The sequence below is a fragment of the Sapajus apella genome, unplaced genomic scaffold (genome assembly GCF_009761245.1).
Source record: "Sapajus apella isolate SASKATOON/1434 unplaced genomic scaffold, GSC_monkey_1.0 scaffold110, whole genome shotgun sequence".
Taxonomy (NCBI): Eukaryota; Metazoa; Chordata; class Mammalia; order Primates; family Cebidae; genus Sapajus; species Sapajus apella.
In genome coordinates, this window is record NW_022437050.1 from 3,387,152 (window position 1) to 3,411,454 (window position 24,303).

The window sequence follows — 24,303 nt, forward strand, 5'->3', positions numbered from 1 at the left end:
TATTCTGTAATCTGCTCTGCCCTGTATAGTAGCCACTAGCCCCTTGAGGCTCTTCAACATTTGGGATGTGGCTCATGTGACTGAGGAACCGGATTTTTATTGACTTTTAATTGATTTAAATTTAAATGCCATTTGTGGCTAATGGCTACCATTAGTGTGGTAGAGAACCAAGTCCATCTCTCTGTAGCTTCCAGAGCTGTTTCCTGATCCTATTTTCAGAGCTGTTTGGTTGATAAGGTGGTGGATAGACAGGATCCTAGACACCCAGGGTGTTTTCTCTTCTCTCCTCTGCTGGCCTTTATGAGCAAAAGGAGACCTCTTGTTGTCCAGGTAAAATTTTACCCTGAGCAACTACAGCAGGAGCCAGGGAGAGGTTTGTAGAGGACATTCTGTTGGCTCTGTAGCTGGCTGAGGACATTTACTGTTATTTTAGCTATGAGTTCCCAGAGTATGGGGTTTGGGGATGAGGCTGCAAATTCTTTGGGACTCCTCCACTACAGGCAGAATTGATTTCCCTTTTTCTTGAATCTGGGCTGGCTAGTCTTCATGACTCACTTATGAACATGTTCTGGGACTCCAAAGCTAGGTCATAAGTAGCTTCATGGGACACCGTTTCTGGAAGCCTGAGCTGCCATGTGAGAAATCCAATGCCCTGAAGCCACAATGTTGGAGAGACCATTTATGGGTACCTCCATCCACAGCCCCCACTGAGCCCAGCCTTCAGTCATCCCCATGGCAGCACCATAGAGAACCACCCAGTGACCTCTGCAGACAGAAGAAACAGAAGAGTCACCCAGCTGAGCCCTGCCTGCATACCTGACCTACTGAATAGGGAGATTTAATAAAATGGATGCTGTTTTAAGCCACTAGCTTTGGGGGTAGTTTGTTATGCAGTGTATTAGCTTGTTCTCATGCTGCTAACAAAGATATACCTGAAACTGGGTAATTTATGAAGGAAAGAGGCTTAATTGACTCACAGTTCCACATGGCTGGGGAGGCCTCACAATAATGTTAGAAGATAAATAAGGGACAAAGTGATGTCTTACATAGCAGCAGGCAAGAGAGTGTGGCAGGGGAACTCCCATTTATAAAACCATCAGATCTTGTAACACTTATTCACTACCACGAGAAGAGTATGGGGGAAATGGCCCACATGATTCAATTATCTCCACCTGGCCCCTCCGTCGACATGTGGGGATTATTATGATTCAAGGTGAGATCTGGGTGGGGACAGAGCCAAAGCATATCATACAGCAATTGATAACCAGACAGGCTCATGCGGCACCTCCCCCATGCCTACCCATATCCTCTGCTCCAGCAGCCACTGACTCACAGCTGGACAGAGTCAAATTGCAGGTTACCTCACAGGGACACTTACAGGCAATTTATTAGGTTGTTTCTGGGGCGATGTTCAGAACATTTCTTTTTTTTTTTTTCTTTCTCTCTTTTTTTTTCCCCATGCTATTCTCAGTCAACAATATAACAGAACATTTATAACAGGTACCTACCAGGCTTCTATTGGTCAGAAGGGACACTTGCTCAGGGTTTCACCCTTCAGTTGCCAGATTGTGGGAGGTGCAAAGCTGAGATCATCCCTGTAGGGTTGACAAGAATTGCATGCCCGGTTCTGGGGAGAAATATAGATATAATTAAGCAACCGTCAGGCTGAACTCTGACCCATTTCCTTGTTGCTAAAGGTCATGTGCCACTAAATCCTGACCATTGCATCCCCAGTGACCCTACAGATGGAGTCTCTGACAGACTTGCATCCCCATTGTTCCCATAGGCAGGATTTGTGACATTTGAATCAGAAGTCTTTTGTTTAACAATTGCCTAAGACAGCTGGGTGTGGTGGTTCATGCCTGTAATCCCAGCACTTTGGGAGGCCAAGGTGGGTGGATCACCTGAGGTGTTCAAGACCAGCCTGGCCAACATGGCGAAATCCTGCCTTTACTAAAAATACAAAAAGTAGCCGGGTGGGGTGGCAGGTGCCTGTAGTCCCAGCTACTCAGGAAGCTGAGGCAGGGAGGGTTGCTTGAACTGGGGATGTGGAGGTTGCAGTAAGCTGAGATCACGCCACTATACTCCATCCTGGGTGACGAAGTAAGACTTAAATTGCTTAAGAGTTTTTTTGTTTTTTGTTTTTTTGAGACAGTTTTGCTCTTGTTACCCAGGCTAGAGTGCAATGGCACGATCTTACCTCACTGCAACCTTCGCCTCCCAGGTTCAAGTGATTGTCCTGCCACAGACTCCCTAGTAGCTGGGATTACAGACATGTGCCACCACGCCTGGCTAATTTTGTATTTTTAGTAGAGTTGCGGTTTCACCATGTTGGTTAGGCTGGTCCTGAACTCTCGGCCTTGGGTGATCCACCTGCCTTGGCCTCCCAAAGTGCTGGGATTACAGATGTGAGCCACCACACCCGGCAAGATGTTTTTAAGACCCCGAATTCCAGCAACCAGCCTGGAGGCCCCCACAAGGGCTGGGATGAGCAATGAGAATATAGCTTCTTCCTCTCCCCATCCCAGGACTTCACCCTGCACTCTTCAACCAATCAGCGATCTCCACATTTCAGCCCACTCCCAAACCCTTAAAAACCCAAACCCCAAATTCCTCTGGGAGCTGGATTTGACATTGGGTGACCCTGTGACTAAACCTCTTTCTCTGCTGTGACCTGGTGTCTCCATATATTGACCTGCTGTGTGCATCAGGCCACAAACCTATTAGGGCTACAGAGCGAGGGAGGCAGACAGTGGGCCTTGAAAGAATCCAGTATTTTTCCCAATGGATCAGCTCTGCCAAGGCCATGAGCAGCTGAATCCCTGGCTGGTCCCTGACCGCTCTCTCCAGGCGTCACGCTTCAGCTTCTGCTTTTCCTCTACCCAGAGTCTGTGAGGACACACTCGGCCAGAACCAACTCAGCCTTCAGGCCTCGCCTCTGATGCTCCCGCTTTGACCCCCTGGCAGAATTGATCATTCCTCTCCTACACTTTCACCAGAACCCCTTTTCATGGGGCGTGTCCACCCTCAGGATGCCCTGAAATTGGTTGTTGAGTGAATGTTAGAGCAAGCGAAGAAAAGTTCGTGGGGGCCCTGCAGGCTGCCCCTCTGACAGCCTTCTGCCTCCTGCAGCCAGCAGGAGAGGAAAGATTCGCTCTTGCTCATGCTTTTTCTTTTTTAAAAAAGTTGTGCAAAAATACACATAACATCAACTGCACCATTTTAGCCATTTTAAAGGGTACAACACAGTACATTCACAATGCTGTGCAGTCACTATCACTGTCTGGTTCCAATGCAATTTGATCACCCTAGAAAGAGACTCCACACTTCTTTTAATTAATTAGTTAATTAGTTTGAGACAAGAGTGTCAGCTCTGTCGTCCAGGCTGGAGTGCAGTGGCACGATCTCAGCTCACTGCAACCTCCACCTCCTGGGTTCAAGTGATTCTCGTGCCTCAGCCTCCTGAGCAGCTGGGACTATAGGCACCTACCACCATGCCCAGCTAATTTTTGTATTATTAGTAGAGACAGGGTTTCACCATATTGGTCAGGCTATTCTTGAACTCCTGACCTCAGGTGATCCACCCGCCTTGGCCCCCCAAAGTGCTCAGATTACAGGTGTTAGCCACTGCGCCTGGCCGGACCCCGAATTTCTTAAGCGGTCACTCCCCATTCCTCCCTCCCCGACTCCTGCTAACTAGTAATCTTGTTATTTTTTCTTTTTGTCTCTACGGATTTGCCTATTCTGGATATTTCATATAAATGAAATCCTACAATGTTGGTTTTTTTGTGGTTGGCTTCACTGAACACAGTGTTTTCAAGGTTCATCTAGGTTCATCTAGGTTGCAGTGTATATCAGTGTTTCATTCCTTTATTTTTTTTTTTTTTGAGACAGGATCTGTTGCCCAGACTGGAGTGCAGCGACACACAATTATAGCTCACTGCATCCTCGAACTCCTAGGCTCAAGCTATCCTCCTGCCTCAGCCTCCCAGTTGCTGGAACTATAGGCATGCACCCCCACACCCAGTTAGATTTATTTTTATTTTTGAGATGGAGTGTCACCCAGGCTGGAGTGCAATGGTGTGATCTTGGCTCACTGCAACCTCCGCCTCCTGGGTTCAAGCCATTCTCCTGCCTCAGACTCCTGAGTAGCTAGGATTACAGGCATGCGCCATCACACCCAGCTAATTTTTGTACTTTTAGTAGAGACAGGGTTTTATCATGTTGGCCAGGTTGGTCTCAAACTCCTGACCTCAGGTGATCTGCCTGCCTCAGCCTCCCAAAGTGCTAGGATTACAAGTGTGCGCTACTGTGTCCTGCTTGTTATTTTTAGTAGAGATGGGGTATTGTTATTAATGCCTGGGCCCAAGCGATCCCCCATCTTGGCTTCCCAAAGCATTGGGATGACAGGTGTGAGCCACCATGCCCAGCCTCATTCCTTTTCATGGCTGAGTAGTATTCCATTATATGAATGGACTATAATTTGTGTATCCATCCACCACTTGATGGACACTTGGCTGTATTGAATAGTGATGCTATGAATGTGTGTGTACAGTTGCCTGTACAGACTGAGAGGAGAGGGGAGGGGACAGAGAGAATGCCTGTGTTAGCCAGGTTTCTGGCTGAGTGACTGAGTTAGGGATGGGGTGGGGAGGAGAGGGGCTGGTGTGGGGGTAACAGGGTGAGTGGGTTTTAGGCCTGTGTGGACTGGACCAGTGTCTCCCATAGGATGGAGGGTGGGGATCAGTCTGTATCTAGCAGAGGTGGTGGGGTCCCAGCACCAAATGTCTCCCCAGATCCTCCCTAGGGAGAACCACCACGGTTCACAAACCACACGCACTGCTCTGCAGTAAAGAACCTTTACAGTGGCCCTGGGGCCAGCTTCCCAGAGCTGTAACAGAGACAGGTGAGTCCACCATCCACATGGACCCCGTCCCCATGGTCGGACAGGCTGACATGGAAACATCCCATGCCAGGGCCGCGAGCCTGCTGTAGCCGTCACAAACCCCCCGTCTGTGTGCATGTGCCCTCAGGGGAGGGCTGTGGGGCTCCCTTCAAGGAAATCAGTGCACAGCCCCTCTTGGGGTTTATCCATTTTGCCCAGAGAACTGGGCAAAATGATGCTCAGTAGTGACACCCTGGAATTGACTGGCTGTCTACCAGCAAAGACTGGTGACAGAAGGACAAGCCAGCACCGGCAGAGCATCACATGGCTGTCAAAAGGAATTCGAGAGGCTGTGCAGTGGCTTGCGCCTGGAATCTTAGCGCTTTGGGAGTCCTAGATGGGAGGATCACTTGGTCAGGAGTTCCAGACCAGCCTGGCCAATGCAGTGAGACCTCGTCTGTAAAAAGAATGTTTAAAAACTAGCTGAGCATGGTGACATGTGCCTGTAGTCCTAGCTACGAGGGAGGCTGAGGCTGGAGGATTGAGCCGAGAAGGTTGAGGCTGCAGTGGGCCATGTTCATACTACTGCGCTCCAGCCAGGGTGTTAGCTCAAGTGATAGGCTTGGCCTCCCAAATTGCTGGGATTACAGGTGTGAGCCACCACACCCAGCCTGTGATGGCTTCTGAGAACAGAATGGTGGCATGATGCTGGGACTCAAAGACATCTCTCTCCTCCATTCAGTCTCTCCCCAAAGCAGTCCTATTCCTGGGTTGGGTGAGAAAGCAAGCATTTCCCAGAGTTGTGACCTGGTTAGGTAGAAGCCAAGGGCAGCTGGGCCAGCACTACCAGGGTTGAGCAGATGGCCTCTTCCAAGAGAAGAAATTCTGTAATCCCAGCACTTTGCGAGGCCGAGGCAGGTGGATCAACTGAGGTCAGCAGTTCGAGACCAGCCTGGCCAACATGGCGAAACCCTGTCTCTACTGAAAATATAAAAGTTAGCCAGGCATGGTGGTGGTGTGTACCTGTAATCCCAGCTACTCAGGAGGCCAAGGCATGAGAATCATTTGAACCCGGGAGGCGGAAGTTGCAGTGAGCCAAGACCTTGTCACTGCACTCCAGCCTTGACAGAATGAGAATCTATCTCAAAAAAAAAAAAAAAGAAAATCACCCAAACAAAAAAACCACAAACAAGAGGGAAATTCACATCCTCTCAATGTGGTCATTAGCCACTCAGCCACCAGCCAGCCACTGCCTGGGACACCAACCACTTCCTTGGTTCCTAGAAGAGCAGAGGGGACACATAATCAAAGGTACTAGGACCCAAAACAGCACCTCGGAATTGGAAAATCCAGCCCGGAGCTTGCAGTTGCAAATCACCAGACCTGGGTGAAGTTCCAGTTTACCAGCTGTGTGACCTTGGACAAGTCACTTAACCTCTCTGAGCCTCAATTTTCTCCTGTATAACACGGAGAAGAGTTTGGGGATAAGTAAAATAACATTTACAAGGTGCTTGGCACAGAGCAGAAGCTCAAAAAGCATTTGCTCATATTTGCCGAATCCCAGAGCAACGGTTCTTCACCTTTTTGGGATTGCAGAGCCCTTTGGGAATCTGAGAAAGCCTGGACTTTTTGCCCAGAAAGGTGTGCGTCTACACATATGACATGATTTCTGGTGGCTCTGGGCTGCGTGGCTGGTGCCTGTGGTGTGAACCAAGCATCGTGTGGCATTATCAGCCTGGCATAGGCTTCCAGAGCCTTGGGCTCCAGGCTTTGCTGTGCAGGGAGCTTCCCTGAGCCCCGGGCCGGCTCTGCAGTCAAAACTCAGCTTGCAGACCCTTGTGCAATAAATACTTGGAGCTGTAGCCAGACGGGGCAGGGAGCTCCGTGCTGCCCATCCCCGGCCTCCCAGGCCCCACTCGGTTCTCCAGGCAGACACAGGGGTTGGTGGCAGCTGAAGGCAGGGCCCGGGCGCTGAAGCCGATGATGCCGGGGGTCTCCTTGGAAATCTTCACGTGGACCAGTCCTTGGGGTGCCAACCCCATTCCCCTGCTGACTTCCCCGTTTCATCAGAGAAGGGACGGGAACAGGGAACCCCACTCCGGTCCTCGGCCAGCCCCCGTCTCCTCTCACCAGCTCATTAGCAAGTATCTACCCCGCAGCCCTGCAGTCTAGAACCTGCTTAAAATCACTTGGGCATGGCAGGGGGAAAAGAAACCCCACCACAAATTCTTTTCAGGTACCCTTCCTCAGGCTCTGCCTACCTTCACCCCACTTGCCCTCCCAAAGGGTACGCCAGCCACATGTTTGCTTACCCTACTCAGCCGCCGGGGAGTTCTGAAGTCAAATAACTAGATATAAACCAATCAACCGGCCTTTTACCTGAGACTCCTTCCCGGTCACGTCTGTCCACTCAGCACAGGGTGCTTTACAAGGAAGCACAGCTTCCAGGCGGAAACACGAAGGCCTCGGCGTGGGGGACATTTACGGCTTAACTTAAGGCTTTCACAAGATGGACGCAGGAGGCCTTCCGGCCAGAGCATTGCCTCCTGGGCCGGTTTATTGGGCCCTAAATAGCGGCAGCTGCACCTCGGCTCTCTAAACCCAGCGCATCTAGCTTGTTTCTGGGGGCTGTCTTGGAAAAAGCAGCATTGCTCACGGGCTCTTGGAGGGAGACATTCTGTTTTTCAAGGTGTCACACTCCCTGACAGACCCAGAACCGGTGGTGCAGAGATGGACTGTCAGGGAGGAGGCGGGAACAAGCGTCCTCCTAGGACCCCCATCCATCCACTCCCACCTCCCAGAGATTTCTGGTGCTAATTTGTGTTCTGTGGGTCAAAATGCCAGAAAATGCTACAGGCCACACAGTATTTTTTGTTTTTTTTTTGGAAGAGATCTTTATTAATAGAGTTCTTTTATTAATAATCCATACCTTGTCTGGGTGGGAAAACCTAGCAGAGGATCAACCCATGCCCATGGTAGTTGAAATTATAAAGAATAAAGTTTTTCCCTGTAACTGCTAGGAATTGCTCTTAGCTGCAAGAACAGAGAATTGAAATAACAGTCATTTAACACAAGATACAAATTTCTTTCTGTCTCATGTAAAAGAAACCCAAGGAGTAGTCTTAGGCCCCCAAGTGTCATTAGTGACTGTGGCTCCTTCTCTCTTTCTGCTCTACCATCCTCTGAGTGGGGTTTCCATCCTCATGGTCACCTCAAGATGCAAGAATACTGCTGGTGCTCCAGCCATTGTGTCTGCATCCCAGCAGAAAACTGGAGGAAGCACCATTTGTCTCTCCCCAAACCTCCCCTTACATTTCCCTGATTGCAAGGGAGGCTGGGACATATGGTCTTTGAGTTGTACATGTAGATTCCCAGCATAAGTCTGGGTGCTGTTAGGAAGGAAGGAAGTCTGCGTATTAGGTTGTCAGTGGGCATTTGCTCCCAGAGTTCCCACAGACAGATGCCTGGGTTTGAATCCGAGCCTGCCACCCAGCAGCTTCCTGCACATGCACCATGGTGCCCTGCCAAGGGTGCAACCTGGCCTGGTTTGGCTGTGTCTGTCGGGTCCATACTTGGCAAGTTTGCAACAAGAGGGTGAAGGAGAAGAATGGTTCTAGAACTCCTAGGGCCTTTGCTACCTGCTGGGGAGTGGGAATGGCTTTCCTGCAACCCCAAACTCCTGGGCAGTGAGATATGAACCCCCCAGAAGGCCGTACGCCACATGCTTGCTCTTGACGTGCAGGAGGAAGTCAGGCTGCCCTCTAGGGACATTGAACGTACTGCGGCAGGGGTAGTGACGTGCAGGGAAGAGGTGAGTGACGGGGAGCCTGGCCTCAGGGCTGGAGTTATGGGGCAGGCCAGGTACAGAAGGCAAGGGTCCCCAGAGTCTGTGAGAGGATGGGCCCTTCCCAAGATGAGAAGATAGTTTATTGATCTTCCAAATCAGGATGCATTTGAGTCCATGGGGTACGACTAGCAAGTGTCACCCTAATCCCAGGGATAAATCAGGCCTGTCCTGGGACCCTGGGGTGTGTGGTCACCCTACCTTCACCCTACACAGGAACATGGGGCCTGAGTCCCCAGCTAAGCATGCTGGGCGTGGTTTTCAGGTTAGGAAGGTGGCAAGAGCTGAAACCCTTGCAAGCTGTTAACAAAGAAAAAGGGTTGAAACAAAGAAATAATACTACGTTTTAATGCAAGAGAAATCATAGCCTGGTACACCCTCTTCCCTGATCTGTCCTGCCTGGGAGTGTGTTTAGGGTGAGTGTGTCCCCAGGACTGGTGGACACCTGGCTATCAGGGTCCCTGCTCTACTGGTGGCAGCACACCTGTCCCACACATTACATTCAACTGCTGCTGTGGTTCTCCAGAGGCCGGCTGGCCTCAGGGCTCTGGCTTGGTGTCCTTTGCTCAGCCCTGTCTCCCTGCGAAGGCCGGCAGGGCCAAACCACTGGGCCAGGTCAGCCGGAGCTGGGGGAATGGACTGTGCCTTGCTCCTCCCCGGGCACGTCTGTCCCCCCAGGCTCCACCACTGCGAGGGGCAGAGCATCCGCCCGGGCAGCTCTGTGGGCTGCAGGATGCCCCTGCACCCGCCACATCTCTCTGCCCAGGGTGCCCGCCTCACAGGATGACCCACGCCCACAGTGTCTCTGCCAGGGGTGCCCGCCTCACAGCTGGTCCTCGTCCACCCAGATGGTCTTGCGCTGCTCCTCGCCGATCTTGTCCTTGACCACGCGGAGCAGCTCCTCCACGCTGCCCCACATGTCAGGTTCCACCGTGGCGTACAGACACGGCAGGGCCTCCAGCTCCTTCTCCTTCAGCCGGCACACGCGCAGGAACTCCTCCTCCGTCTCAGGCCGGGGCAGCAGCTTTCTGGGAGGAGACGTGCAGGGGCTGTGGGGAGGCTGTCGTGGCACTGGTGTGGCACCACCTGCCTGGCTACCCCTCACTGCCGCGGTCCCCATTCCTTCTCTGCCTTTCTTCTCCCTTATATCATCTGTGCCTCTTAATGCTAGGGACCGTGCCCCTTCATGCTGTTCACTGGAAATTCCAAACGCATCCTTTTTATTTTAATTTTGAGATGGAGTCTTGCTCTGTTGCCCAGGCTGGAGTGCAGTGGTGTGATCTCAGCTCACTGCAACCTCCGTCTCCCAGGTCCAAGCAATTCTCATGCCTCAGCCTCCTGAGTACCTGGGACGATAGGCATGCACCACCTTGCCTCGCTAATTTTTGTATTTTTAGTAGAGATGGGGTTTCACCATGTTGCCAGGCTGGTCTCAAACTACTGACCTCAAATAATTCACCTGCCTCGGCCTCCCAAACTTGGGATTACAGGCGTGAGCCACCGCGCCTGGCCACATCCTTTTAATTTTTAATCATGCTAAGATATGCATAAAATAAAATCAACCATTTTACCTATTCTTTAAGTGAATAGTTCCGTAGCATTAGGTATGTTCTGTGTAGCATTAGGTATACACTGCTGTGCAACCAATCTCCAGACTTCTCATTTTCCCTAACTGCAACTCTGGACCAATAAAATACTCACTCCCTATCTTTCCTCCCGCAGTCTCTGGGAACCACCCTTCTACTACCTGTCTCTAGGAATCTGACTGCTCTAGAGCCCTTATATAAGTGGAATCAGATACAGCATGTGTGTTTTTGTGACTGGCTTATGTAACTGGGAATAACGTCCTCTAGGTTTATCCATGTTGATGTGGGTGTCAGAATCTCCTTCCTTTTGAAGGCTGAATAATATTCCACTGTATGGGCTGGGCGTGGTGGCTCATGTCTGTAATCCTAGCACTCTAGGAGGCTGAGGGGGGAGGATCACTTGAAGTCAGGAGTTCAAGACCAGCACGGGAAACATGGTGAAAGCCCATCTCTAGTAAAAATACACAAATTAGCCAGGCATGGTGGCGGGCACCTGTTATCCCAGCTACTTGGGAGGCTGAGACAGGAGAATCACTTGAGCCCGGGAGACGGAGGTTGCAGTGAGCCGAGATGACGCCACTGCACTCCAGCCTGGGTGACAGAGCAAGACTCCATCTCAAAAAAAAAAAAAAAAAAAAAACCCAAAAAATCATACAGCATTTTTGGTGTAGTACATACTGCACCACAAACACATTTCCAGGCAGGACGGATGGGGAAGGGGGTATGTACCAGGCTATGATTCTCTTACATTAACATGCATTACGATTTCTTTGCTTTAACTCTTTTTGGTTAACAGTTTGCAAGGTTTTCAGCTCTTTCCACCTTCCTAACCCGTGTGGACGGGCCCCATTGTGTGTATTCACTCCCCAAAGATGGACCCTTAGGTGACTTCCAGGTTTTGGCTATTGGGAGTGATGCTGGTGTGAACGCTGGTGTGGAAATATCTCTTAGAGACCCTGCTTTCAATTCTCTCGGGGATATGCCCACAGGTGGGGTTGATGGATCCTGTGGTCTTCTATTTCTAATTTTTGAGGAACCGCCATGCCGTCCTCCACAGGGGCCACTCTATTTTGCATTTCCAGCAGCAGTGCGCTGGGTTCTGACATCTAACCTCACCAACACTTGTCAGTTTCTGCATTTTCTGTCTCGGCCAGCCTAAAGGGTGTGAGGTATCGAGTGGGGATGTCTGTCTCTTTTGCTTACTGCTGGGTTCCCCAGAGCCTAACCCTTCACAGGAGCTCAGTAAGTATCTGGTGAAAAGGAATGAAGGGGCCTAACCCCTCCCAGTCTCAGTTATTCCCTCTGTAACATGGCAGGAGGACATTTATTTTGCAGGTGCGTGTGAGAGGGGCGGGGATCCGAGATGAAGCCGCTGAAGGGCCAGTCTCTCCTCATCACCAGGCTCGAAACCTCAGCAGCATCCTTTTTTTTTTTTTTTTTTTTTTGAGATGGAGTCTCTCTCTGTTGCCTAGGCTGGAGTGCAGTGGTGCGATCTCAGCTCACAGCAACCTCCACCTCCCACGTTCAAGCTATTCTCCTGCCTCAGCCTCCTAAATAGCTGGGACTACAAGTGTGCACCACCACATCCAGCCAATGTTTGTATTTTTTTTTTCTAGATAGAGTCTCACTCTGCCACCCAGGCTGGAGTGCAGTGGCACAATCTCGGCTCACTGCAACCTTTACCTCCTGGATTCAAGTGTAGATGGGATTACAGGCGTATGCCACCCACCTGGATTATTTTTGTATTTTTCAGTAGAGACACGGTTTCATCATGTTGGCCAGGCTGGTCTCAAACTCCTGACCTCATGATCCACCTGCATTGGCCTCCCAGAGTGCTGGGATTACAGGCATGAGCCACCGTGCCCGGCTTAATTTTTGTATTTTTGGTAGAGATGGGGTTGCACCATGTTGGCCACGCTTATCTCAAATTCCCAACTTCAGCTGATCCGCCCACCTTGGCCTTCCAAAGTGTGGGATGACAGGTGTGAGTCACTGTGCCCAGCCTCTCGTTCTTTGGAACCCCAGAGTGAACCATTTCCTGAATCCTGCAGGCTCAGCCCTGAACACGGGTCCAGAGTCGGGCTGCCTGTCATCGCCTTCCAGACAGGATCCTCACTCACTGCCATGGGTCTGGGGATGTGTCCTGAAGGCCTTCCCCGACCACCCTGGGTGATGTGCACTCCGTCCCGTCCCTCCTAGCTCTTGTCCCCCATGATGTGTCCCATGTGTGTGAGTCCCCACCTCGGCCGCTGCCCTCGGTGTCAGCTCTGCAAGAATGGTCCCGTACTTGGTGAGGGTTTACTAAGAGGTGCATGAGGTGGGGCACACAGGCATCCTGCCCTCCACTGAGGCTTGGTGGGGTCCTAGGGACAGGAGGGGCAGCCCCCAGGGGTCTCGGAGCCCTACCTGAACCTCTTGATGTTCTTCTCACACACCCGGATGAAGAGCACGATGGGGTAGATGTTGGCCTTGATCAAGGCTCTTGCGCAGCTGATCCCGGCCTCCAGCAGGCAGTGCTTGTTCTGCGGGCACAGTGGCTTCAGTCAGCAGCAGCCCACTCACCTTCTGCTCCTATGAAGGTGTCTGTGGCAGGGCCTGGATGCAGGGTTGGGGTCGATAGCGGGGTGGGAGCCCTGAAAGCCACCTGCCTCTGATCCAGGAGATAAGACTCCCCATGAGTTTGGATACTCCAGGACTCTGCTGACCACAGTGCTGTTCATGGGCAGAGACGAGGCCCCGGCTGAGGTGAACCAGGTGGCATGAATGAGTTTGAATGAAACACCTGCTACCAGTCTGGCATGGTGGCTCATGCCTGTAATCCTTGCACTTTGGGAGGCCAAGGCGAGTGGATCACTTGAGGTCAGGAGTTTGAGCAACATGGCGAAACCCCATCTCTATTAAAAGTGCAAAAATTAGCCAGGCGTGGTGGCGTGCACCTGTCATCCCAGCTAGTCAGGAGGCTGAGGCATGAGGATCTCTTGAACCCAGGAGACAGAGGTTGCAGTGAGCTGAGATGGTGCCACTGCACTCCAACCTGGGTGACAGAGCAAGACTCTGTCTCAAACATACACACACACACACACACACACAGAGACACGAAACCCCCTAAACACCTGCTACCCTAGCCAACCTTCAAGTAAGAGGGTAGGGAACACATGGGTGAGGCAGCCAGGCTGGCCAGTCCCAAGAGTATCTGCAAGGGTCCTCAACCAGGAGCTCATCATTTTGAGAAAGGACCATCTATGTTTTGCTGAAGGCATTGCTTAAAAAAATGCCACCAAACGCTGGCCGGGCACAATGGTTCATGCCAGCAATCCCAGCACTTTGGGAGGTGGGAGGATTGCTTGACACTAGGAGTTTGAGACCTGGGCAATATAACAAGACCCTATCTCTAAAAGAATTAAAAAATCAATAGCTGGGCATGGTGGTGCGTAACTGTAGTCCTAGCTGCTCGGGAGGCAGAGGAGGGAGGGTTGCTTGAGTCTAGGAAGTCGCAGCTGCAGGAAGTCGCAGCTGCAGTAAGCTGTAATTGTGCCACTGCACTCCAGCCTGGGCAACAGAGCAAGACCGTCTCTAAATCAATAAAACATGAAACTCTGCATTGGAATGGAACATAAATAGAGCATTCTAAGCTGGCAGCTCAATGAATTTCGCACACTGAACACAGCCTGGAACTAGCACCCGTGTCTGGAGGCGGGAATGGCCAGCCCAGGGCCCTGCTGAGCCTCCTGCAGACCATGGCTCTCCATTCCCTGCCAGCAGGACCATGGCCTACATTTCTAACAGCACAGATCTGTGGGACAGCCGTCGGATCTTCTTTTCAGCTAAAAACAATCTTGGCTCCACCCCTGCCCATTCACTTTTTGTCCACTCCAGCTGTCAGAATTTCCTAAACTGCTGTGGCCCAGACTTTAAAAAACAAAACACCACCACCTGCTCTCAGTGTCCCCAAGGTCGGCGTCCACCATGGAGCCAGCCCCTGCCAGCTAGAGGAGCATGCCGCTAATGCAGAGTGACAACCCTTCCTTCATCCGGCACTGGGATGAGGAAGAACTCAATGCTTAGGTCACGTCGTCTGCCTCAAAGACTCTATAATGCACACAGACAATCTCTGCATCATCACTAATAACACTTGTGATGTCCCATTTTCCCCTTGTTTGGTGAATGGGATACCTGTCACCTTCACATTTGTTCTGCCTCTCGCCCTGATGAGCTTGTTCTAACTCTGCCCCTTGTTATCACAACCAGACACACACACCCCCCCTAAACAATGCAAACACACACCAGCTCAGGAAGCCACCACAAATAGAAAGCAGCTCCAAAATAAAAACTCAGGTTGGAGTCCAGGGGACAAAGGGGTGGAGAGGGAGTTGACACAGGGCAGCTGCAGGGACAAGGAGGAAAGGTCTGGCCACAGGGAGGTGAAAGTGCCTCTTCATCCCACCCTTGTCCTTGGCCCAGGTGGTCTCACGAGGATCATCATGGAGGGTCCCAGCCCCGTCCAACCTCCCAGCCCTTGCCTCACCTTGGCAGCCACAGCTTCGATGTTGGCAGGGGAAATGCATTCGAACGTGTTGGGGTTCTTTTCTCGGGAGTGGATGATGGTCTCTGTCTTCTGCTTTCTGAGGAACTCATCTCTTGTGACGATATCTGCAGAGAGAGGGGCCAGTCCTGAGGGCAGTATGGGTGGCCTTGAGTTGGCCATCCCACCCAGGCCCTGCCTGCCACCTTCTGATCTCTACAGAACTCATTGTCCATCTGCTTCCAGCCATGTTTAAATGAATCTCGTCTCTCCTCTACTAGACTGTGAAGCTCTTTGAGGGCAGGACTGAAGTTAACCTTCTTCACGCTCCCCATGGCAGCTCATAGAGCAGGTGCTTGGCAAATACTCATGGTTTGGCTTCTCAGCAATACCTTTCATTGGACAAAGCAGCTCGGGCACCAATCTGAATAAATCTCCTGTTTAACCCACCCAGCCATCCATCCATCCACTCATCCATCCATCCACCTACTCATCTGTTCACCCACCTACTCGTCTACCCAACCACCTACCCACTCATCCATCCACCCATCCATCTACTATCCGCCCACCCACCCACTTTCATCCATCCATCCACCAATCCATCCACCCACCCACCCATCCACCCACACACTGATCCACACACCCACTCATCCACCCACCCACTCATCTGTTCACCCACCTACTCATCTACCCAACCACCTATCCACTCATCCATCCACCCATCCATCTACTATATACCCACTCACTCACTCATTCATCTGTCCATCCACACACCCACTCTTCCATCCATCCATCCATCTACTCATCCATCCACCCACCCACTCATCTGTTCACCCACCTACTTATCTACCCAACCACCTATCCACTCATCCATCCACCCATCCATCTACTATCCACCCATTCATTCATCCATCCATCCACCAATCCATCCACCCACTCATCCATCCACCCATACACATATCCACACACCCACTCTTCCATCCATTCATCCATCCACCACCCACTCATCCATCCACTCACCTACTCATTTACCCACCCAACTATCCACTCATTCACCTACCATCCACCCACTCACCCACTCATCTGTCCAATCCACCAATCCATCCACCCATTCACTCATCCACTCACCCACTCATCCATCTACCCACCCACCCAGCCATCCATCCATTGACATACCCATCCACTCACTCACTCATCCATCTACCCACCCATCTACATATCCATTCATCCATCCATCCATCCACTCATTCATCTACCCATCCATCCATTCACTCACCCACCCATCTATCCATCAATCTGTTCACCCACCCATTCACCCATCATCCATTCATCCACCCATCCAGAGGGAGGAGGAGAGATAGGGAGGAGGGAGGAGGATAAGGAGGGAAGAGAGGGAGTGGAGGATGAGGAAGAAGAAAAGGAGGGAAGGATAGAAGTAAGGAGGGGGAGGGGAGGAGTGAGAGGGTGGAGGAGGGAGAAGAGGGAGAAGGGAGGAGGAAGGAAAGGAAAGAGGGAAGAGGGGAAAAGGGAGGAGGGAAGATAAGAGGGGAAGTCATCCTTGTCCATGGCTCCCGCGTGGCGGCTCACCGCTCACCTGACTTGCAGATGGTGAACTCCATGGCGCCCCCCGAGTTGAGCAGCCTCTGCACCAGCGTCTTGGCCAGTGAGGTGGGCGTGAAGAGCACGGGCCGGCGGCGCTCACAGTAGAAGGCACGCACCAGGCTGTAGGGGATGAGGCTGAGGTTCTTGCCCAGCTCGCTCTCAGGGTCCAGCTCTGGCAGGGGCAGGAGAGGGCAGTGGTCAGAGCCCTGGGGCTCTGAAGGCCTTCCAGGGAGGCTGGGATCCCTAGACTGGGTCCTGGAGGCCACCGTCAGTGTGGAGGCCTGGCTGCCACCCCAGGTATTGGTTTCTGAGGTCACCTCAGGCTGGCACTTCTTGGGGCTCGTGTGCCGGGGAGGGGAGGCATGGTGGGAGGCGGGCAGAGTGTGTGGCAAATGCAGGAAACTTGGCTGAGCTCTGGAGGGAAAGGTTGCCTTGGCAGACGATCAAGGAGGGCTTCTCAGAGGAAGGGCATGGGCTGGGTACAGCCTAGCAGAGCGGAGGACAAGGGCAAGGAAAGCAAATGCTGGCGGGTGCCCACAAGGCAGCAGGGTCAGTGGGCAAGGCCCTGGGCGTCCCCCAGGAGGACTGGAAGGGACAACTTGGCCTCAGTTCCGCCTTCTTCATCCCTCTCTGGCTGGGGTTGGGGAGCCACACAGAAGCCCGGGTTCTGATGAAGCCGCCCCCAGGCAGCCTAAGGAAACACTTCCCAGAAACAGGCAGCCTGTCCCTTGTCCCATGTGCCTTTTATCATCCCCTGTCCTGGCAGCTCCAACTCCCAAAGGGCCAGCCTGGGGAGCCGCCCCGGGCCTCCTCTGAGATCTAGTCCAGGCTGTGACCTCCCTTTCCCTCAGCAGGGCCAGCTGGGGCCAGCGGGGCAGGGGATGGCAGCCCCTTGCTGGCTTGATAAATGGCAAGAGGCACTCAGTGGGTAGAGAAATCAATAAAATGAACACTTTACAGCAAACAGCCCCAATTAACATGGGCACCCGGGCGTGAAGCAACCACAACGAGCATCGTTAGCGGGCGAGCTTGGTGGGACGTCGCCCCGAGGCAGCCTAGTCCTCACAGCCAAGGCCGGGCTCCCTCACCCTTTTAATTTGTCTTTCATTTTTATTTTTAGAGCTTGGGGTCTTGCTGTATGGCCCAGACCAGTGTGACTCTGCAGTGATGTGATCTTGGCTCACTGCAGCCTCAACCTCCTGCTCAAGTGATCCTCCCACCTCAGCCTCCCGAGTAGCTGGGACCACAGGCACGTGAAACCATGCATAGCTATTTATTTACTTATATATTTAAAAATTTATTTTTAATGTTTTTATATATTTTATAGTTATGTTTCTCATAGAGATGTGATCTTACTATGTTGCCCAGGCTGGTCTTGAACTCCTGGCCTCAAGCAATCCTCCTGCCTTGGCCTCCCAAAGCACTGGGATTACAGGCATGAGCCACCCATGTCCATCCTCCTCTCCCTTTTGAGGACTTCCAGGCCCCCTCACGAGGACCAATGTGCCCCCAGGTGAGGGTGAGGCATGTGTGACTGTGGCTGGGGGTGGTGGGAGGGGCCGGGCGGTCCCCATGTACCTTCCTGCTTCTCAGTCAAGAGCTTGGTAGCGTCCAGTGAGGACCGTGCCAGGCTCCCCAGCGGGCTCCCCGAGATGATGCGGACCCGCTCGTTGCTGTTCATCCGCTTGTACTTGTTCTCGGACCTGCTGACAAACTGGAGGAGCAGAGGGAGGGTCGGGGGAGGATTGTGCTGCTTCCCCTTCTTTTATTTTGAGATGGAGTATTGCTCTGTCACCCAGGCAGGAGTCCAGTGGTACAACCTCAACTCATTGCAACCTCCACCTCCTCAGTTCAAGCGACTCTCCTGCCTCAGCCTCCTGAGTAGCTGGGACTGTAGGCACGAGCCACCACGCTCGGCTAATTTTTTGTATTTTTTATTAGAGATGGGGCCAATTCACCATATTGGCCAGGGTGGTATTGAACTCCTGATCTCATGATCCACCCACCTTGGCCTCCCAAAGTGTTGGGATTACAGGCGTGAGCCACTGAGCCCAGCCTGGCTTCCACTTCTAAACAGACCAGGTGCTGCCTTCAACCCAGGCAAATTTCAAACCCAACCAAAGCAGATTTTTTTCAACCCACTCTGCCCCTGGGGGTTCCTGGGCCAGTCACTTCCCCTACAAAAGCAGGAGACTGCTAGCAGATGGCCCTTTAGGCACTGGAGAGAAGTCCTGAGTCGGAAGATGAGTGAATCAGTGGCCAGGCTGTCTTCCCGGGCCGGGCCCTGGATAAATCTCAGGTCAAGCCCATCTGCACCCCCACGGGAGCCTCAGGCACAGCTCTGTGGGCACTGTGGGAGCTGAGCTGCCCTGGTCGTGAAGACCCCTGACTGGAAGACCCTGTGGGCAGGGACAGCCCACAGACTGCCCCCCGGTGGGCATGTGCTGGACAATGTCACCTCCCTCTGACACTGCTCATCATGACTTTCTGCCTTAGTATCCCCAAGTTTTCTGGGGACACCCAATTTTTCTACAATTCAGAGGTGACTCCTGAAGGGCAGAAATGGATGCCCCAGCAGTGGGCACAGAAGCAGGTTCATGCCATATTCTATGGGCTACTTTGAATCTCTCTCCACCCCTCCTTCTGCAGGAAGGAAAATACATGGCATCTGGGAAGTCAGCTGGCTCTCTGTTAACCGGCTGCAGGGCTTTGGATTTCACGTTTTTTTTTTTTTTTTTTTTTTTTGAGATAGAGTCTTGCTCTGTGGCCCAGGATGGAGTGCAGTGGTGTGATCTTGGCTCACTGCAACCTCCGCCTCTGGGTTCAAGCAATTCTCTTGCCTCAGCCTCCCGAGTAGCTGGGATTACAGGTGCCTGCCACTGCACCTGGCTAATTTTTGTATTTATAGTAGAGACGGGGTTTTGCCATGTTGACCAGGCTGGTCTCAAACTCCTGACCTCAGGTGATCCGCCCACCTCAGCCTCCCATAGTGCTGGGATTACTGGCATGAGCCACCGTGTCTGGCCCCAAGATTTCATGCTTACATGACACTTGGGTGTAAAAATGCATCATCTCAAATGGTCCTGCCTTTGCCAACCCTTCAGACTTTGCCAGGCTTCCTTTCCACCTGGGTGTCTCTCTGCCACTTGTTTGTGTCTACCTGGATTTTAGGGTCACGCTGCTCACAGTTTCTCCGGGTTTCCCTGTTCCACCATCAAGATAGAGCAGCGGATGATAACACTGACTCCACTGGGGTCTAACGAGTGAGGCAGCTACACAGGAACACGCCCATGGTGCTACATTTTCATACAACTCTCTTGGTTTTTGTCAACTGGTGATACAAGAAATGATCACAAAGTGTGCTTCTGCATTTATGAGAAATCATTTCTGAAAATACCACACACAATGCTAGTCAATGTTCTTTGTACAATAATCCATGCAAAAAAAATTCTCTTTTAGAATTAAGTAGAAAAGTCCTTTTTGGTCCTGATGGCTAAAATGTTTCTTAAGACTGATAAGATTGAAAGAATCTGCTGCGTTCCCTTTTCCCTTGGCTGCTGGGATGCTCAGATAAGTTGAATGTTCAATTAATGAGGACCTAAACTGGCCTAGACATTTAGGATGTTTGTTTTCATCTGATACACTGCTTCTGATGTTTCTATTAGTATCTGAACAGCTAACTTAAGTTTCTTTTCACCATAAGGTTCCTTAACCTTTAATGAAAGTGGGATTTGTTTCCCATAGGCACAGAGACTGTCTTCTAGCCTGTCACTGAGAGGATGAAATGGGACAGGAGATGTGAGGCACTGTGAAGAGTTGCAAGTGGTGTACAAACACAAAGCACGGTTATTTTGATTCGGGTGTCTCTTCTCAGTGGGGAGAGGGCAGGGCCACAGCGGAATATGATTGAAAAGTCAGCAGGCACTCCGGAGAGCCTTACCTGAAGGAGCTGGCCAAAAAGGAAGCTTGCTCGAGAGAGACGGGGACTGACCCGGGGGTCGCTGGTTGAAAGTGCCTCTTCCGGCTGCAGGGTGTTCTGAAATGGATTTATCAATCAGTCAGGCCCCTCTGGGCTTGGCAGGAGATGAGAACACAGTGATGCTGGTGAGAACTGGAGACTTGTCCTCAAGCTGCCTCTGTGCTAACACTTCCGCAGGGAAATCAAAGGGCTGCAGGCAAGGGGTGAGGCGGGGTAGGGGAGAGGAGTCCTGGGGACTTGGGAGATTGGTGACTTGCTTCAACAGGGACCAGGAACGGTAAAGCAAAGGCCTACAGTCTAGCCGGAGCCAGAAGCCTAGGCTCACCCTCCTTTTTGTTTTTTTGAGACAGGGTCTTGCTCTGTCACCCAGGCTGCAGTGCAATGGTGCGATCTTGGCTCACTGCAACCTCTGCCTCCCAGGTTCAAGCGATTCTCCTGCCTCAGCCTCCTGTGTAGGTGGGATTACAGGCGCTCACCACCACACCTGGCTAATTTTTGTATTTTTAGTAGAGACAAGGTTTCAACATGATAGCCAGGCTGGTCTCAAACGCCTGACCTCAAGTGATCTGCCCACCTTGGTCTCCCAAAGTGCTGGAATTATAGGCATGAGCCACCACGCCCAGCCAGGCACCAACCCCTTGTCCTGGAAACTCAGGACATGTGGGAGGGCGTGAGAGGTCAGGGCTCCTACGGGCAGCATTCCACTCCTAAGGAACCGAGTCCCTTGGCACTCATCATCCCAGTACAGATGGCTCGCATTTGTTACTGCCTCTAAAAGAGACCCAGGAGTGAGATTTGAAGCTGGCGAGGTCCCTGCCCCTGCCACCACCACAGGGAGCTTGGCAGACTTACCCGGAGTGCCCGCAGGGTGTGGTGGGCGCCGTCCACCTCCTCCCGGCTGCCCCGGTGCATCAGGCGCTGTAGTTTGACCAGGAGAAGCTGCTGGGCTCTGGAGAGTGAAAAGAGGAGCCTCAGGGGCTGAAATTCAAAGGCCAAGCACCGGGAAGCCAGCAGGGCCACAGCACCACACTGGCATGGGTGGGGTGTGGGTCCAACTCTGCGTAAGGATGGCCCTGTGGCTGGTGTGAGCTCTGAGCCCAAGGGGCACCCAGGGAGAAGATGTGGCTCCTCATATATGTGTTTGGATCCTACCTCCAGTACTGGCTCACTGTGAGGCTGCAGCAAAGTGGGTGAAACTCTCTGAGCCTTCTCCTCCCCTGTAAATCTGGTGTGATGATGCGCTCCTTGGAAGAGTGGCCTGAGGTGCGGTGTTATGGTCTTATAGATGTCGCGGTATGGACATGTAATTTCACAGTCTTACAGATGCTGCGGATGCCTGCCGTGTGCCTGACACACTACCTGTGCCCAGTCCTTGGGGGATGGTGCTGTTATAATGACAACGTTGCTGTCAGGATGGGGTCTATGGAAAAGGAATGACAAGTGAACCCAGCAAGAGAGCACAGAATTGGGTGCCAAGTGGTCTGGTCTCTACCAGACAGAAGAGGATTCTACGGGATTCTCGTGAAGGTCAAGAGAAAGGTCCTTGGGGAGGCAGGAAGGGCTTCTTGGAGGAGGAGGGCCTGGGGGACCTCTTCGTGAAACAGGGAACGCAGTGGCCTTCTTTGGCCTGGGCTTCTCTACAAGCCCCTCTGCTGATGTTCGTGGCATCTGAGGCCCCCCTGCCTGGTCCTATGTCATAGACTCAGGGAAACGGGACCCCACTCCGGTTCTGGCCTCACCGGCTGTAGCTGGGTATGGTACCCATGTCCAGGTCATGGTCTGTGAAGGGGTCGACCCGTGCACACAGCCACTCGTGCCTGTCCTGGTACATGGTGTCACGGACGTGCACAACGTCGTCACACTTCAGAGACATGGTGCAGGCGTCCAGCTGGCTCGAGATGTTCAGGTTCAGCCGGATGTAGAACGAGTCCCCCGACGTGATAAGGCCATCCTCCATGTCCTTCAGGAGCTTCCGGTACCCTGCGGTGGGATAGATGCACCAGCTGTCTATTGGCGTGGGGCCACCCCGACCATCAGAGCACCTCCTAGAGTGCCTTACCTCACCACCAATGGGCCTGTGTAATACGCTTCTCTTAGAGCTCATACCTAGGGGAAAGCTCTACCTCCCTAATGAGGGGTAGCCATGTCGTTTACCAGTTTCCCTCTTTGTCTTGGCTGCCAGGAAGCTCAGAGCTAAAATTTTTTCCAAGTTGCAATGATCACCTTTACTAGCATTCCTGCTACAATCTTCATATTTCCCCACGGTTATACGGCTCTTGTTTTTTATTTTTTTCACTAATGCATAACTCACATACAGTAAACTGCATACATTCTTAAGTACTCAGCTCAGTGAATTTTCACAAATGTGTATGTGTGGGCAGCAACAACCGTAGGCCTCTTTGTCAGTACCTTTCCCAAGGGGAACCATCATCCTAACTGACATTGCTGTAAATGAGCCAAATCTCACTTCATGTAAATGGAACCAAGCAGTATGTGCTCTCTTCACTTCCGGATTCCACCATTCAACATTATGCCTGTGAGATTTGTCTGTGATGCTGCAACATAGCAGGAGGGTACTCCCTTTCACTGCTGTATAGTATTCCACGATTTGTGGCATTTGTGGCTGTATCCATTCTCCCACGTGCAATTTGCATTGTTTGCAGTTTTGGGCTACTATGAACAACTTTGCTATGAGTTATTTGTATACATTACTTTCTGTGGATATATGTGCTCATTTCTCTTGGGCATATACATGTAAGTGGAATTACTTGGCCATAGAATATCTATCTATCTATCTATCTATCTATCATCTACACACCTATTATCTATCTATCTGTGGATATATGTGCTCATTTCCCTTGAGTACATACACAGAAGTGGAATTACTTGGTCATATCATATCTATGTATCTATCTAAATTTTTGTCTATCTTCTAACTACCTATCATCCATCCATTATCATTTATCTATCTTCTATCTATTCATCTATGATCTATCTACCTATCATCGATCAATCATCTATCCATCTATCTATCAATCAATCATCTATTGATCTGTGGATATATGTGCTCATTTCTCTTGGGTGCATACACAGAAGTGGAATTACTTGGTCACAGAATGTCTATCTATCTATCTGTCATCTATCTACTTATCATCCATCCATCATCCATCTATCAATTATCTATCATCTCATCTATCAATTTTCTTTCTTTCTCATCCTTCCTTCCTTTCTCTCTCTTTCTTTCTTTCCTTTCCTTTCCTGCCAAATGGTTTCCCAAAGAGACCATGGTACGTGTCGTTTTAACCTTATTTAAATGTCATCATCCTCCCAAGTAAAGTTTTGCAAATACTTTGTGAGGGAGTGGGGCATGAACCATGAACCCAATAAATGCAGCAGGCTCTGCTATGATACAAAACCATAATATACACCCTCAAATCAGCTCCACATGCTGAGGCCTGTATAATACTGCAGAAGCTTAAATGGTTCTAACAGCTAGAGCAGCTCGTCAAATGTCCACACCACATTCCAGGGCCATACCAGCCAGCTGGATTACCTGATGAATGTTCCCACCCCCTGCGCATGGAGAAACAGGGATCCCATTCCGGGTCCATCCAGGGGATCCTGGCCATCTACCTGGCCAGGGGCTGGTTGTGATCACCATCTGAGTTCTCTGCCTCCTATAAAAACAGAACCTGCACACACAGGACCCTGCCGGAATGAACTTCTTTCCCTGGAATTCCAGACTGCAGGGTTGTGCTGCTGCACAACTCTGGGGGGCGCTGCTCACATCCTATTCTGCGGACCCACAGATTTCCTCCTGGGCTGGGAGATCAGGGTGCAGGACTGGGGAGGAGCCTGTCCTGCAAGTAGGAATGGAGCATCATT

The 24,303-nt window shown here is 51.5% G+C and overlaps 1 protein-coding gene across 4 annotated transcripts in view; it reads right to left on the bottom strand.

Moving 5' to 3' along the window:
- Positions 1–1,423: 1,423 nt before the first annotated feature.
- Positions 1,424–24,303, bottom strand: part of CARD11 (caspase recruitment domain family member 11) — a 149,861-nt gene continuing 126,981 nt past the window's right edge. For 2 of the 4 annotated variants that reach the window (XM_032259587.1, XM_032259586.1), the window contains exons 18-25: positions 22,158–22,398; positions 21,271–21,367; positions 20,380–20,475; positions 18,018–18,153; positions 16,432–16,611; positions 14,841–14,965; positions 12,722–12,837; positions 7,754–9,757 (exon numbers count right to left, since the gene is read on the bottom strand). In XM_032259587.1, the coding sequence (XP_032115478.1) occupies positions 9,553–9,757; positions 12,722–12,837; positions 14,841–14,965; positions 16,432–16,611; positions 18,018–18,153; positions 20,380–20,475; positions 21,271–21,367; positions 22,158–22,398 (1,196 nt within the window). In that variant the 3' untranslated portion in view covers positions 7,754–9,552. Of the gene's footprint in view, positions 1,628–7,753; positions 9,758–12,721; positions 12,838–14,840; positions 14,966–16,431; positions 16,612–18,017; positions 18,154–20,379; positions 20,476–21,270; positions 21,368–22,157; positions 22,399–24,303 lie in introns of those variants that run through there. The other 2 variants (XM_032259588.1, XM_032259589.1) reach the window with 2 other exon arrangements.